Consider the following 15,714-nt stretch of genomic DNA (forward strand, 5'->3'; position numbering starts at 1 on the left):
AGAAAGCTGAGGTGGCAATCCTTATATCAGACAAATTAGATTTTAAACCAAAGACTGTAATAAGGGATGAGGAAGGACACTATATCCTACTTAAAGCATCTATCCAACAAGATCTAACAATTGTAAATATCTATGCCCCTAACATGGGAGCAGCCAATTATATAAGCCAATTAATAACAAAAGCAAAGAAACACATTGACAACAATACAATAATAGCGGGGGACTTTAACAACCCCTGACTGCAATGGACAGATCATCTAAGCAAAAGATCAACAAGGATATAAAGACTTTAAATGACACACTGGACCAAATGGACTTCACAGATATATTCAGAACATTCCATCCCAAAGCAACGGAATACACATTCTTCTCTAGTGCCCATGGAACATTCTCCAGAATAGATCACATCCTAGGTCACAAATCAGGTGTCAACTGGTACCAAAATATTTGGATCATTCCTGAATATTTTCGGACCACAATGCTTTGAAACTAGAACTCATCACAAGAGGAAAGTCGGAAAGAACTCAAATACATGGAGGCTAAAGAGCATCCTACTGAAGAATGAATGGGTCAACCAGGAAATTAAAGAAGAATTTTAAAAATTCATGGAAATAAATGAAAATGAAAACACAACTGTTCAAAGTCTTTGGGATGCAGCAAAGGCAGTCCTGAGAGGAAAGTATATAGCAATACAAGCCTTTCTCAAGAAACAAGAAAGATCTCAGATACACAACCTAACCCTACACCTAAAGGAGCTGGAGTAAGAACAGCAAATAAAGCCTAAACCCAGCAGAAGAAGAGAAATAATAAAGATCACAGCAGAAATCAATGAAATAGAAACAAAAAGAACAGTAGAACAGATCAACGAAACTAGGAGCTGGTTCTTTGAAAGAATTAACAAGATTGATAAACTGCTGGCCAGACTTATCAAAAAGAAAAGAGTAAGGACCCAAATAAAACCATGAATGAAAGAGGAGAGATAACAACCAACATCAAAAAAATACAAAGAATTATAAGAACATATTATGAGCAACTCTATGCCAGCAAATTAGATAATCTGGAGGAAATGGATGCATTCCTAGAGATGTATCAACTACCAAAACTGAACCAGGAAGAAATAGAAAACCTGAACAGACCCATAACCAGTAAAGAAATTGAAGCAGTAATCAAAAATCTCCCAAACACAAAAGCCCAGGGCCAGGTGGCTTCCCAGGGGAATTCTACGGAACATTTAAAGAAGAATTAGTACCTATTCTTCTGAAACTGTTCCAAAAAATAGAAATGGAAGGAAAACTTCCAAACTCGTTTTATGAAGCCACCTTGATCCCAAAACCCGACAAAGACCCCATCAAAAAGGAGAATTACAGACCAATATCCTTGATGAACATGGATGCAAAAATTCTCACCAAGATACTAGCCAATAGGATCCAACAGTACATTCAAAGGATTATTCACCATGACCAGGTAGGATTTATCCCTGGGCTGCAAGGTTGGTTCAACATCCGCAAATCAATCAATGTGATACAATCCATTAATAAAAGAAAGAACAAGAACCATATGATCCTCTCAATAGATGCAGAAAAAGCATTTGACAAAGTACAGCATCCTCTCTTGATCAAAACTCTTCAGAGTATAGGGATAGACGGTACATACCTCAATATCATAAAAGCCATCTATGAAAAACCTACAGCGAATATCATTCTCAATGGGGAAAGACTGAGAGCTTTTTCCCTAAGGTCAGGAACGCGGCAGGGATGTCCACTGTCACCACTGCTATTCAACATAGTATTAGAAGTCCTAGCCACAGCAATCAGACAACAAAAAGAAAGAAAGGTCTCCAAATCAGCAAAGAAGTCAAACTCTCACTCTTTGCAGATGATATGGTACTTTATGTAGATAACCCAAGAGACTCCACCCCAAAACTGCTAGAACTCATACAGGAATTCAGTCAAGTGGCAGGATAGAAAATCAATGCACAGAAATCAGTGGCATTCCTATACACCAACAACAAGACAGAAGAAAGAGAAATTAAGGAGTCAATTCCTTTTACAATTGCACCCAAAACCATGAGATGCCTAGGAATAAATCTAACCAAAGAGGCAAAGGATCTGTACTCAGAAAACTACAAAATACTCATGAAAGAAATTGAGGAAGACACACACACAAAAAATGGAAAAACATTCCATGCTCATGGATTAGAAGAACAAATATTGTGAAGATGTCAATGCTACCCAGAGCAATCTACACATTTAATGTAATCCCTATTAAAATACCATCCACTTTTTTCAAAGAAATGGAACAAATAATCCTAAAATTTGTATGGAACCAGAAAAGACCCTGAATAGCCAGAGGATTGTTGTAAAAGAAAAGCAAAGCTGGTAGCATCACAATTCTGAACTTCAAGCTCTATTACAAAGCTGTCATCATCAAGACAGTATGGTACTGGCACAAAAACAGACACATAGATTAATGGCACAGAATAGAGAGCCCAGAAATGGACCCTCAACTCTATGGTCAACTAATCTTCAACAAAGCAGGAAAGCATGTCCAATGGAAAAAAGACAGTTTCTTCAACAAACATGTTGGGAAAATTGGACAGCCACATGCAGAAGAATGAAACTGGACCATTTCCTTACACCACACACAAAAATAGACTCAAAATTGTTGAAAGACCTAAATGTGAGACAGGAGTCCATCAAAATCCTAAAGGAGAACACAGATAGCAACCTCTTCGACCTCAGCCGCAGCAACTTCTTCCTAGAAACATCGCCAAAGGCAAGGGAAGCAAGGGCAAAAATGAACTACTGGGACTTCATCAGGATAAAAAGCTTTTGCACAGCAAAAGAAACAGTCAACAAAACCAAAAGACAACCGACAGAATGGGAGAAGATATTTGCAAATGACATATCACATAATGGGCTAGTATCCAAAATCTATACAGAACTTATCAAACTCAACAGCCAAAGAACAAATGATCCAATCAAGAAATGGGCAGAAGACATGAACAGACATTTTTCCAAAGACGACATCCTAATGGCCAACAGACACATGAAAAAGTGCTCAACATTGCCCGGCATCAGGGAAATCCAAATCAAAACCTCAATGAGATATCACCTCACACCAGTCAGAATGGCTAAAATGAACAAGTCAGGAAATGACAGATGTTAGCAGGGATGCAGAGAAAGGGGAACCCTCCTACACTGTTGGTGGGAATGCAAGCTGGTGCAGCTACTCTGGAAAACAGTGTGGTGGTTCCTCAAAAGGTTGAAAATAGAGCTACCCTATGATCTAGCAATTGCACTACTGGGTATTTACCCCAAAGATACAAATGTAGGGATCCAGAGGGGCCATGCACCCCAATGTTTATAGCGGCAATGTCCACAATAGCCAAACTGTGGAAAGAGCCAAGATGTCCATTGACAGATGAATGGATAAAGAAGATGTGGTGTATGTGTATACACACACACACACACACACACACACACACACACACACACCCAACGGAATATTATGCAGCCATCAAAAGGAATGAAATCTTGCCATTTGCAATGACGTGGATGGAACTGGAGGGTATTATGCTGAGTGAAATAAGTCAATCAGAGAAAGACATGTATCATATGATTTCACTGATGTGAGAAATTCTTAATCTCAGGAAACAAACTGAGGATTGCTGGAGTGGTGGGGGGTGGGAGGGATGGGATGGCTATTATTTTGGCTATAGATAGACATTGGGGAAGGTATGTGCTATGGCGAGCGCTGTGAATTGTGCAAGACTGTTGAATCACAGACCTGTACCTCTGAAACAAATCATACATTATATGTTAAAAAAAAGAAGACAGTAGGAAGGGAAAAATCAAGGGGGGCGGGGAATCAGACGGGGAGATGAACCATGAGAGACTATGGACTCTGAGAAACAGACTGGGGGTTCTGGGGGGGGGGGGGTGGGGGGATGGGTCAGCCTGGTGATGGGTATTAAAGAGGGCATATATTGAATGGAGCACTGGGTGTTATACGCAAACAATGAATCATGGAACACTACATCAAAAACTAATGATGTAATGTATGGTGGTTAACATAATAAAATAAAATAAATAAAATCTGTGGCTTCTGTGAATTGATTCCTCAGTGATCTTCATCTAGGTGTAGAGTGCAGATTTCCAAAAAGAGATAAGGGTGCACTGGGTATTGAGGGGCTTATGTTAGAATCATCCTATCAGTATGTTAGCATCTTCTACATAACAGTATAGCCAAGGTTGTCTGCAAGTTCCCAACTGCATTTTCAAGGCAAGTAATAATAATCTTGAATTTTTTGTTGTCTTTGTAATTACATGAGACCTCTTTTATCCTGTGAGTAAAGATAATTTAGTACACCACTTTTTTTGTTTTTGTTTTGTTTTATAATATGGTAAATAGAGGTGTGAAAATTTGTAAGTCAGGGGGGACTGTGAAATCTTTGAAATTTATACTTTGGTGTAAGTGCTATGTAGCTCAAAAAAAGTATTTTAGTAGTATGTACAGTCTTTTAAAATCCAAGTCACATGTACACTTGAATTATTTCATATTTTTTAAGTTCAATTGCCAACATATAGTACATCTTTAGTTTTTGATGTAGTGTTCAATGATTAGTTGCGTATAACACCCAGTGCTCATTACATCACATGCCCTACTTTAAATACCCATCACCCAGTTATCCCATCCCCCACCCACTTCCCCTCCAGCAACCCTCAGTTTGTTTCCTATGGTTAAGAATCTTACGGTTTTTCTCTCTCTGATGACTTCCCATTCAGTTTTCCCTCCCTTCCCCTATGCAATATTTCTTATAGTCCACATATGAGTGAAAACATTTGGTTGTCTTTCTCTGACATATTTCACTGAATTATTTCACATTTTTGCTTAATTTTCACTTAAGTGTCTTCCTGGGATTGTACCAAGATTTTTAAATCATTCTAGATCATAGAATATTTTATAAGCAGGAAGTAGATTAGTAAAGGAAACAGATATATTGAGGCTAAAAACAAAATAGAATTGAAAGAACTGCCCCTCAAAGGCCAGTGGCTTTCAAGGTAGCATTTTACAGCAACTTTAACAAATGAACTTGGTTGTGCTGTGAGTATATAGCAGTTCATTTAAAAATGCCACCTCAGATAAATAATTCAACATTACTTCGGCTATGTGGGGTCTTTTCCGGTTGTATACAGATTTTAGGATTGTTTGTTCTAGCTCTGTGAAAAAATGGTGGTATTTTGATAGGGATTGCATTTAATGTGTAAATTGCTTTGTAGTATAGACATTTGAACAATATTTGTTTTCCAATCCATGAGCATTGAATGTTTTTTCCGTTTCTTTGTGTCATTTTCAATTGCTTTTATAAGGGTTCTATAGTTTTCAGAGTACAGATCTTTTTACCACTTTGGTTAGCTTTACTCCTGGGTATCTTATGGTTTTTGGTGCAATAGTGAATGGGATCAATTCCTTGATTTCTCTTTCTGCTGTTTCATTGTTGGTGTATAGAAATGCAACAGATTTCTGTGCATTGGTTTTATATTCTGTGACTTTCCTGAATTCATGTATCAGTTCTAGCAACTTTTTGGTGGAGTCTTCCAGGTTTTCCACATAGAGTATCATATTGTTTGCAAATAGTGAAAGTTTTACTTCTTCCTTGCCAATTTGAATGCCTTTTATTTATTTCTGTTGTATGATTGCTGAGGCTAGGACTTCCAGTACTAGGTTAAATAACAATGCTGAGAGTGGACATCCATGTCTTATTCCTGACTGTAGAGGAAAAGCTCTCAGTTTTTCCCCATTGAGGATGATATCAGCTGTGGTTCTTTAATATATAGCCTTTATGATGTTAAAGTATGTCCCATCTATCCCTACTTTGTTGAGGGTTTTTATCAAGAATGCTTGCTGTATTTTGTCAAATGCTTTTTCTGAATCTTTTGAGAGGACCACATAATTCTTATCCTTTCTTTTATTAATGTGGTGTATCATATTGATTGATTTGTGAATATTGAACCAGCTCTGCAGCCCAGAAATAAATCCCACTTGATTGTGGTAAATAATTCCTTTAATACACTGTTGGATTCAATTTGCTAGTATCTTGTTGAGAATTATTGCATCCATGTTCATCAGGGATATTGGCCTATATTTCTCCTTTATAGTGGAGTCTTTGTCTAGTTTTGGAATCAAGGTAACACTCGTCTCATAAAATGAGTTTGGAAATTTTCCTTCCATTTCTATTTTTTGGAACAGTTTGAGAAGAATAGGTATTAACTCTTCTTTAGATGTCTGGAAGAATCCCCCTGGGAAGCCATCTGGCCCTGGACTCTTGTTTGTTGGGAGATTTTTGATTACTGATTCAATTTCTTTGCTGGTTATAGTCTGTTCAAATTTTCTATTTCCTCCTGTTTCTGTTTTGGTAGTTTATATGTTTCTAGGAATTTATCTATTTCTTCCAGATTGCCCAATTTGTTGGCATATAATTATTCATAATATTATTTTATAATTGTTTGTATTTCTCTGGTGTTGGTTGTGATCTCTCCTCTTTCATTTGTGATTTTATTTATTTGGGTCCTTTCTCTTCTCTTTTTGCTAAGTCTGGGTAGGAGTTTATCAATTTTATTAATTCTTTCAAAGAACCAGCTCTTAGATTCATTGGTCTGTTTTCCTGGGGGGGGTTGTTTGTTTGTTTCTATATCATTTATTTCTGCTCTAATATTTATTATTTTCCTTCTGTTGGCTTTAGGCTTTATTTGCTGTTCTTTCTCCAGCTCCTTTAGGTGTAAGGTTAGGTTGTGTATTTGAGATTTTTCTTGCTTCTTGAGGTAGGCCTGTATTGCTAAGTACTTCCCTCTTATGGTCACCTTTGCTGCATCCCAAAGGTGCTGGACTGTTTTCATTTTCATTTGCCTCCATGTATTTTTTTTTTAATTTCTTCTTTACTGTCTTAGTTAACCCATTCATTCTTTAGTAGGATGTTCTTTAATCTTCATGTATAAGTGGTCTTTCCAATTTTTTTCTTGTGGTTGACTTCAAGTTTCATAGTGTTGTGGTCTGAAAATATGCATGGTATGACCTCAATCTTTTTGTACTAGTTGAGGCCTGATTTGTGACCCAGTATGTGATCTATTCTGGGGAATGTTCCATGTGCATTCAAAAAGAATGTGTATTCAGCTGCTTTGGGATAAAATGTTCTGAATATATCTTATAAGTCCATCTGGTCTAGTGTGTCATTCAAAGCCATTGTTTCCTTGTTGATTTTCTGCTTAGATGATCTGTCCATTGCTGTGAGTGGGGTGTTAAATTTCCCTACTATTATTGTATTATTATCAATAAGTTTATGTTTGTTATTGATTTATATATTTGGGTGTTCCCAAGTTGGGGGCATAGATATTTACAATTGTTAGATTTTTTTTTGGATATACCCCTTTATTATGATTTATTATGATATAGTGCCCGTCTTCATCTCTTGTTACAGTCTTTGGTTTAAAATCTAGTTTGTCTGATATAAGTATGGCTACACTGGTTTTCTTTTGATGTCCATTAACATGATAGATGGTTCTCCATCCCCTCACTTTCTATCTGGAGGTGGCTTTAGGTCTAAAATGATTCTCTTGGGCCTCCTGGGTGCCTCACTTGGTTAAATGTCTGCCTTTAGCTTGGGTCATGATCCCAGGGTCCTGAGATCAAGCCCTGTGTTGGGCTCCCTGTACCGTGGGAGCCTGCTTCTCCCCCACCCCACCCCCTGGCTCATGCTCTCTCTCACTCACTCTGCGCTCTCAAATAAAATCTTTTAAAAAGTAAAATAAAATGATTCTCTTGCTGGCAGCATATAGAGGGGTCTTGGTTTTTTTATTTCTTTTAACATGATGACCCTATGTCTTTTGACTGGAGCATTTAGTCCATTTACATTTAGAGTAATTATTGATAGGAATTTAGTGCCATTATATTACCTATAAAGTAATTGTTTCTGGAGGTTTTCCCTGTTCCTTTCTAGTCTTTGGTGCTTTTGGTCTTTCTTTCCCAGAGTTCCCTTTAATATTTCTTGCAGGGCTGGTTTAGTGGTCATGAACTCTTAGTTTTTGTTTGTCTGGGAAACACTCTCTCTCCTTCTATTGTGAATGACAGCCTTGCTGGATAAAGTATTCTTGGCTGCATATTTTTCCCCTTCAGCACATTGAATAGATCATGTCACTCTCTTCTGGCCTGCTAGATTTCTATGGAGAGATCTGCTGCTAACCTGATTTGTCTTCCCTTGTAGTTTGTCCTCCTTTCCCTTGCTGCTTTCTTTCCTTATCTCTGTGTTTTGCAAATTTTACTATGATATGTCTTGGTGTTGGCTGGCTTTTGTTGATTTTGATGGGAATTTTCTGTCTCTCCTGAGTTTGGATGTCTGCTGCTTTCCCCAGATTAGGAAAGTTTTTAGCTATAATTTACTCAAATAAACCTGCCCCTTTTCTCTCTCTTCTTCTGAGATTCCTATGGCATTAATATTATTACACACTATGGAGTCACTGACTTCTTTAAGTCTACATTCATGATCCAATATTTATCTTTCCATCTTCTTTTCAGCTTCATTATCTTCCATAATTCTATCTTCTCTATCACTTATTCTATCCTCTTTTTTTTTTTTCCTATCCTCTGCTTCTTGTGGTTATTACATCCAGTTGGTTTTGCATCTTGGTTATAGCATTTTTCATTTCAGCCTGACTAGTTTTTAGGTGTTTTACCTCTGCAGTAAGGGTCTCTATGGTTTCTTCTATGCTTCTCTCAAGCCCAGCTAGTATTGTTATGATTGTTGTTTTAAATTCTGGTTCAGGCATATTACTTATATCTATTTTGATTAGCTCCCTGTCTGTAACCTCTTCTTGTTCTTCCTTTTGGGATTAATTCCTCCATCTTGGCATTTTGTCTAGGTCTCTTTCTTTGTGTGTTAGGAAAGCCTGTGCTTGGCTTTATTTCCCCTAGAGTTAAAGCTTTGCAGCACTCTGATCAGGTGACCTGGTGCATGGGGTGGGGGGGAGGTGCTGGCTGATCCCTGCCTTCACCTTGTCTGTGTCCAAGCCATCTGCCTGCCTTGCAGTGCTCCTGTGTTTTATCTCAGGCATGCAGATGGGTTTCAAAACTCCAAATTTTTGGGACCAGGCACAGTGCGGACCTCACTGATCCTCTCAGGGAGGCTCTTGCCAGGCTGTGGTTGGTGCTGGTTCGTTTCACAAAAGCAGTCCCACTACCAGGTAGGGGCTTGGGTTTTATGGTGAAGCATAGCAAAAAGCCAGCATCCAGTTAGCTGCCCTCAGGTGTCTCTACTCATATGCTAATGAATAGGACAGCTCAATGGTGCCTGCTGGCTCTTTTGTCCCTGAGAAGCAGTGTTACCTCTCCCAAATGCACTCCAAGAAGGGGAACTGTCTCTCCCAGCATGATCCAGGGGATCCTCAGAGCACAATATCTGCTCCTGGGCCTCTGCCCTCCTTCTCCACAATAACACTGCTATGCCCACCAGGCTCAAACCTGGCGATGGCACAGACTTCTAAAACTTCAGATTTTCAGCTCTACTGCTTATAAAAACTTGTAATAATTAGCCCCTCTAATTTTCCCCATCAGTGGTTTTGGGTAAGTGTTTTTCTTGTGTAATCCCCGGTGTACTGCTCTCTCTCTCTCTGATAGGGCTCCCTGCCCTCTACAGCACCTATGATTCTTTTCTCCCCCAAGTCATATCACCACACCTCCTACCTTCCACAATGTGGCCACTTTTCTCCCTCTAGTTGTGGAGATGGACTTTCTGGGTGTTCAGAATGATTTGATAATTATCTAGCTGTGTTTAAGGGACAAGGCAAACATAAGGTCCTCGTACTACTCCAGCATCTTACCTCCTCCCTGATAGCTTCCTGTTTTTAGGGAGCAACTTAGAAAATTCCTAAATTGAAGCATACCACTTAGATAAATGTGTTTTTCTTCAGGTGCATGTTAGAATTTAGGCTTATTAATTCTTTTATAATGCAATTTTGAAGTGTGTGGCATCACATTTTTTTACTTTTTGTTCTAAAATTTGACCACTGACTTCTCTAATAATTTCTGCCAATCACCCAATCTTCTTCCCATAATTTTGTCTCAGCCAGCCTAAAATTTGTAAACCAAGTCTTACTATCATCTTAAACTCTTTTGCACTTTTTTATTGTACATACCTGGGGGTAAAAGCAGTCATGTTAACCAAAAGCCCATGAGCTGTCCTCTGTGCCACTTAACACCTGCCAAATCCCTCCAGTCCATCTCTCTTACCTCTCTCAGACCATGCTCACTGTGCCTCCCCTCACTACAGGGCTCTCCCGTAGGAAGTTTCTTCTGTCCAGAATGTTCTCCAACACCCCCCTTTACTTACTTCCTTCTCCTTTACCCCAGCTCAGACTCCACTTTCCTAGAGGAGCCTTCACTAAGACTCTTAACAAGCTTCTACCTCTGCCTCATACTGTAATGCTGCCATCTAGGGACCCTTGAATCATACCTATTTCCTTCTGACATGGCTCATTCGTTTACTTGTCTGTCTCTCTATATATGTTGGAAGTTTTATGAAAGTAGAGATAATGTCTGTGTCTTTGACACCTAATTGTGTCTCAAAAAAATTTAAGGAATACATGAGTGGATGAATGATGAGTGCCTGAATATAGATAGTGATAGAGACCCCAATGAAAATAAGTCGCCACAGAAATGGAGAGCATCTGTCTGGGTTGCTTTGCATGTTTCAAGTCAAATATGCACACCTGATACATGAAGCTCTGACACATCCCCTCTGCCATTATAACTGCTATAAATGGCACAGTTAGTCCTAGATCTCTCTGACTAAAGTGAAGATTAGAGGTAGCACACAGCTGAAAATTTAAGAATCCAGATTGTGGAATAGTGACCACGGTAGAAAAAGTCATACAGAATCATGTTAGTCCTATGAATCTTTAACTGTCTAGCTGCATTCATGCAGATTGACTCTTTCAGGGTCAGGGCCCTCTGTGGCTTAGACACTCAGATCTACAGACATGGAAGTCTGTGTTTGGGGTAGCTGGCTACTAATGGGCACTACCCGGCTCTGTCCAGTATCCTCTCTGGTAATGCTTCATAGCTACTAGGAAAACAGAGTCTGGTTTCACATGGAGACTGGGTCTGCTGCATTGCATCCCCTCATATGGCCTGTAGGTAAGGGATGTCCAGAGTTATCCAAGAGGGGAGAAATTGTTGCTTAGAGTGTGTAATGCTCATGTGTTATGCTCTATCTTTCCCACATAATACAGGATTATAAATACCTGCAACAGAACATTACTAGAGGAGATTCGGGAGCTGGAAAGTAGCAGAGCTCAAGGACTTTATCCTCCTAAAATGTTTAAAAGGAGGTGAGGCTGTTCCCTTTATCCTGACTTTTGTTAAAAAGCTGTTCTCCTCATTCTTTTTTTTTTTTTAAGATCTATTTATTTATTCCAGAGAAAGGGAGAATGAGCAAGTGGGGGAGGGGCAGAGGGACAGACTCCCCAAGCAGACCCCCTCCACCCACTGCCGCTGAGCGTGGAGCCTGATGCTGGGCTCCGTCCTATGACCCATGAGATCATGACCTGAGCTGAAACCAAAAGTTAGATGCTTAACCGACTGAGCCCCCCAGGTGCTCCTGTTCTCCTTGTTCTTCCCACCTTTCCCTCCCAGGTACTTCCATACTTTCCATGATTTCTCCAAGCTTATTAAGCACATGTCAAACAGGCATCTTGAACTTCATATCCCCAGCAGCACAGGCCCCTATTCTGCCACACCAGCTTCCCCTAAGTTCCTCCTTTCAGTGGATGGCAACTTCATTCTTCCAGTTTCTCAGGCCAAAAATCTTGAGGTCACTCTCACATCTTCTTTCTGCTATCCCATACCCATGTCATTAAATCCTATTGTTCCTACCTCAAAGTAAAACTGAGAATTAGATCACTACTAACAATCTGTACCATCTTGCCCTGGTCCAGCCCCTATCATCTTTCTTCTGGATTATTTCAGTAGCCTCTTAACAGATCTCTCTGCTTCTGGCCCTTCCCATAGCAATCAGAGAAAGGACACTTCGGCAGTATAAATTAGACATCGCTCCCCGCTCTCCACCTTCCCATTACCTTCCCTTTCACTCAGAGAAAGATAAGACCCTTTCAGTGGCTTAGAGTGCCCTACACACTGTCCCTTCATACACACCCACACACAACCAGTTTGAGATATCTTCTTATTGTTTTCTTTACCAATTTTTTTTAAATGACTCATTTTGGAAAATCATGTTTCCATTTCACCTCACATGTTTTTAAAGAAAGCTTTGTCCTTTTCACAACCTTCCTTGCTATTATTTTAACAGATGGTGCATCAAGTTTGTATATCCTAACTTTATATTAACTTCTGGTGGTTGGTGGACAGACACCCAAATATCTGTCTTGGGCCAGAGAATCTGCTAATTTCTGCCACTTTTTCCTGCAGATTCTTGCAAAAAGGTTTAGATATGCAGGGTCTGTGTCCTCCCCACTAGATGAAGCTATGGCTACTGGAGGTCAGGGGAGTGCACTGCAGGAGAAAAGGACCAGAGCTTCTTCTAGAATTGCTCCCTTTCTCCCACTGCCTTGGAAGAAGACAACAAATTACATTGTTTACTTTCACAGTTGCTGCCTTGTTCCCACTGGTCCTGATCTGATGGCTTTGAGAGAAGAATAGGCCAAATGCTAGAAAATAATGTGTATTAATATTTTTAATCTCTATACCCAAACTATCTCCAGGAAGAGGTCAGCTCCAATTGTCTGCCATAACCTGGGTGTTCTTCTGAGTGAAAGAGCCATGCTCCTTCTCAGTAACAACAGACTTCTATTTCAGACACTTATATGAAGCCTGGTATGTCCTGAGGTTTTAAGTGGGCTTTATCTGGATCTGGACTATTTATACAGGAATTATAAGGCAAAGAATCAGTCTTTAACTATATTGAATGCCTGCTATATTTGGAGTACTTTGTTAACCATGAAGGAAAGGGTCAAAAGCAACTGATGGTGTGACCTGGGTAAAGAGGCCCAAAGGTACTTTTTAAAATTTAAATTGGAAGCATGGGCAAATCTAAAGTAAATGAATGGATTAATTATCACCCCCATATTTGGCACCTACTGAGTACTCAGCCCTGACAGTACCAAGTGTTGGCAAGGATGAAGAGGAACTATAACTCTTGAACAATCAGTCTGGGCAACTGACCATTTCTAATCAGTTTAAAGAAATGCTTATCCCCATGACCCAACAATTCCATTTCAGGTATTTACCCAAGAGACTTTAAAATATGTGTCCACACATCCAGGTACATGATGCTAAAAGATTCCCAAGTCAGGTACAACCCAAAGAAGACTTCAACAAGATACATTATAATGAAACTGTCAAAAATCAAAGACAAAGAATCTTGAAAGCAACACAATAAAAGAAGCTAATCACACACAAGGGAATTCTATGAACAGATTTCTCAGAACAAACCTTGTAGGTCAAGAGTGGGTAGGATGCTATATTAAAAATGCTACAGGAAAAACAACCACCAACCAAGAATACTGTATCCAGCAAAGCTGGAATTGAAAATTTTCCAGACAAACAAAAGGTAAAGAAGTTCATCACCACTGACCTGCCCTTACAAGAAATGTTAAAGGGACTTCTTTAAACTGAAATGAAAGGATGCTAATCAGTAACAGAAAAACATGAAAGTATAAATTTCATTGGTAAAGGTAAATTATAGTAAAGTTCAGAATCTAATATTGTAAAGGTGATGGATAAATCACTTATAAAGCTAATATGAAGCTTAAAAGACAAAAGTAGTAAAAATAACTATAGTTGCAATCATTTGTTAAGATACACAAGATAAAAAATATAAATTGTGACATCAAAAACAGAGTGGTGAGGAGGGTAAAAATTCCAACCTTTAGATTGCATTTGAACTTTAGTTGTTATCAACTTAAAATAGACCTAAAATATAATTTTATGTAAGTTTCATGGTAACCACAGAGCAAAAACCTATAGTAAATACACACAAAAAATAAGTAAAGAGAAAGGACTCTAAACATACCACCGCAGAAAATCATCAAATCATAAAGAGAAGAAATGAAGGAACAAAGCAATTACTAAACAGCCAGGAAACAATGAACAAAATGGCAATAAGTATACACAGGCATATCTTGTTTTATTGTGCTTTTCCTTACGGTACTTCACAGATACTGCTTTCTTTTTTTCCCTTTTCTTTTCTTTCTACAAATTGAAGGTTTGTGGTATACCATGTCCACAAATCTGTTGGTGCCATTTTTCCAACATTTGCTCACTTCATGTCTCTGTCACATTTTGGTAATTTGCACAATATTGCAAACTTCTTCCTTATTATTTTTTATGGTGATCTGTGAAGAGTGATTGTGACATGCTGAAAGTTCAGGTGGTGGCAGGCATACATTAACAATAAATTATTTTTAATTAAGGTATGTACATTGTTTTTAGGCATAATGCAATGATACACTTAAGAGACTACAGTATAGTGGAAACATAACTTTTATATGCACTGGGAAAGCAAAAAATCCACTTGACTCGATTTACTGCAATATTAGCCATATTGTGATAGTCTGAAACCAAGCCTGCAGTATTACTGAGGTATGCCTATGCTGATGAGTAATTTCTTTAAATGTGAATAGATTAAACTATCCAATTAAAAGACAGAGTGGCTAAATGGATTAAAAAACAAAACCCATCTATATGTTGCCTACAGGAGACTCACTTCAGATGTAAGGACATGCAGAGAATGAAGGTAAAGGAATGGAAAATGATATTCTATGCAAATGGAAACCAAAAGAAATCTAGGGTAGCTATACTTATATCAGACAAAGTAGACTTTAAAATAAAAACAAGAGAGAAAGAAAGTCATTACATAATGATAAACGGGTCAGTCCAATAAGAGGATATGACATTTGTAAATATTTATGCACCCAACATAAGAGTACTACATGTATAAAGCAAATATTAACAGACCCAAAAGGAGAAATAAACAGCAATAAAATAAGAGTAAGGGACTTTAATATCCTACTTTTTTTTTTTAAAGATTTTATTTATTTACTTGAGAGAGAGAATGAGAGAGAGAGAGAGAGAGAGAGAGAGCGCACATGAGAGGGGGGCGGGACAGAGGGAGAAACAGACTCCCTGCTGAGCAGGGAGCCCAATGCAGGACTCCATCCCAGGACTCCAGGATCATGCCCTGAGCTGAAGGCAGTCGCTTAACCAACTGAGCCACCCAGGTGCCCAATATCCTACTTTCATCAATGGATAGATCTTCTAGATAGAAAATTAATAAGGAATACTGTCCTTAAATGCTTCATTAGACAATTGGCTTAACAGATACATGCAGAACATTCCAACCCAAAGCAAGAGAATATACATTCTTCTCAAGAGCACATGGAACAATCTCCAAGATAGATCATACATTAAGCCCCAAAACGAGTCTTAGTAAATTTAAGAAGACTGAAATAATATCAAGCATCTTTTCTAACCACAATGGTATGAAACTGGAAATCAATTACAAGAAGAAAACTGGAAAATTCACAATGTGTGGAGATTAAACAACATACTACTGAACAACCAATGGATCAAAAAAGAAACTGAAAAAGAAATAAAAATACATCTGGAGACAAATGAAAATGGGAGGGCAACAATGGGGTGCAGCAA

At 38.6% G+C, this 15,714-nt stretch overlaps 1 protein-coding gene across 2 annotated transcripts in view; it reads left to right on the forward strand.

Annotated features, from left to right (window-relative positions):
• The window catches only part of LOC112826479 (phospholipid-transporting ATPase IB-like), a 201,985-nt gene that overhangs the window by 177,035 nt on the left and 9,236 nt on the right, over positions 1-15,714 (forward strand). For both annotated transcript variants that reach the window (XM_025874613.2, XM_073894758.1), the window contains one exon: positions 11,283-11,381. In XM_025874613.2, coding sequence (XP_025730398.1) covers positions 11,283-11,381 — 99 coding nt within the window. The remainder of the gene's footprint in view (positions 1-11,282; positions 11,382-15,714) is intronic.

This window comes from Callorhinus ursinus, unplaced genomic scaffold, assembly GCF_003265705.2.
Source record: "Callorhinus ursinus isolate GAN/ISIS: 27379988/994484 unplaced genomic scaffold, GSC_fseal_2.0 scaffold7, whole genome shotgun sequence".
Lineage (NCBI taxonomy): Eukaryota > Metazoa > Chordata > Mammalia > Carnivora > Otariidae > Callorhinus > Callorhinus ursinus.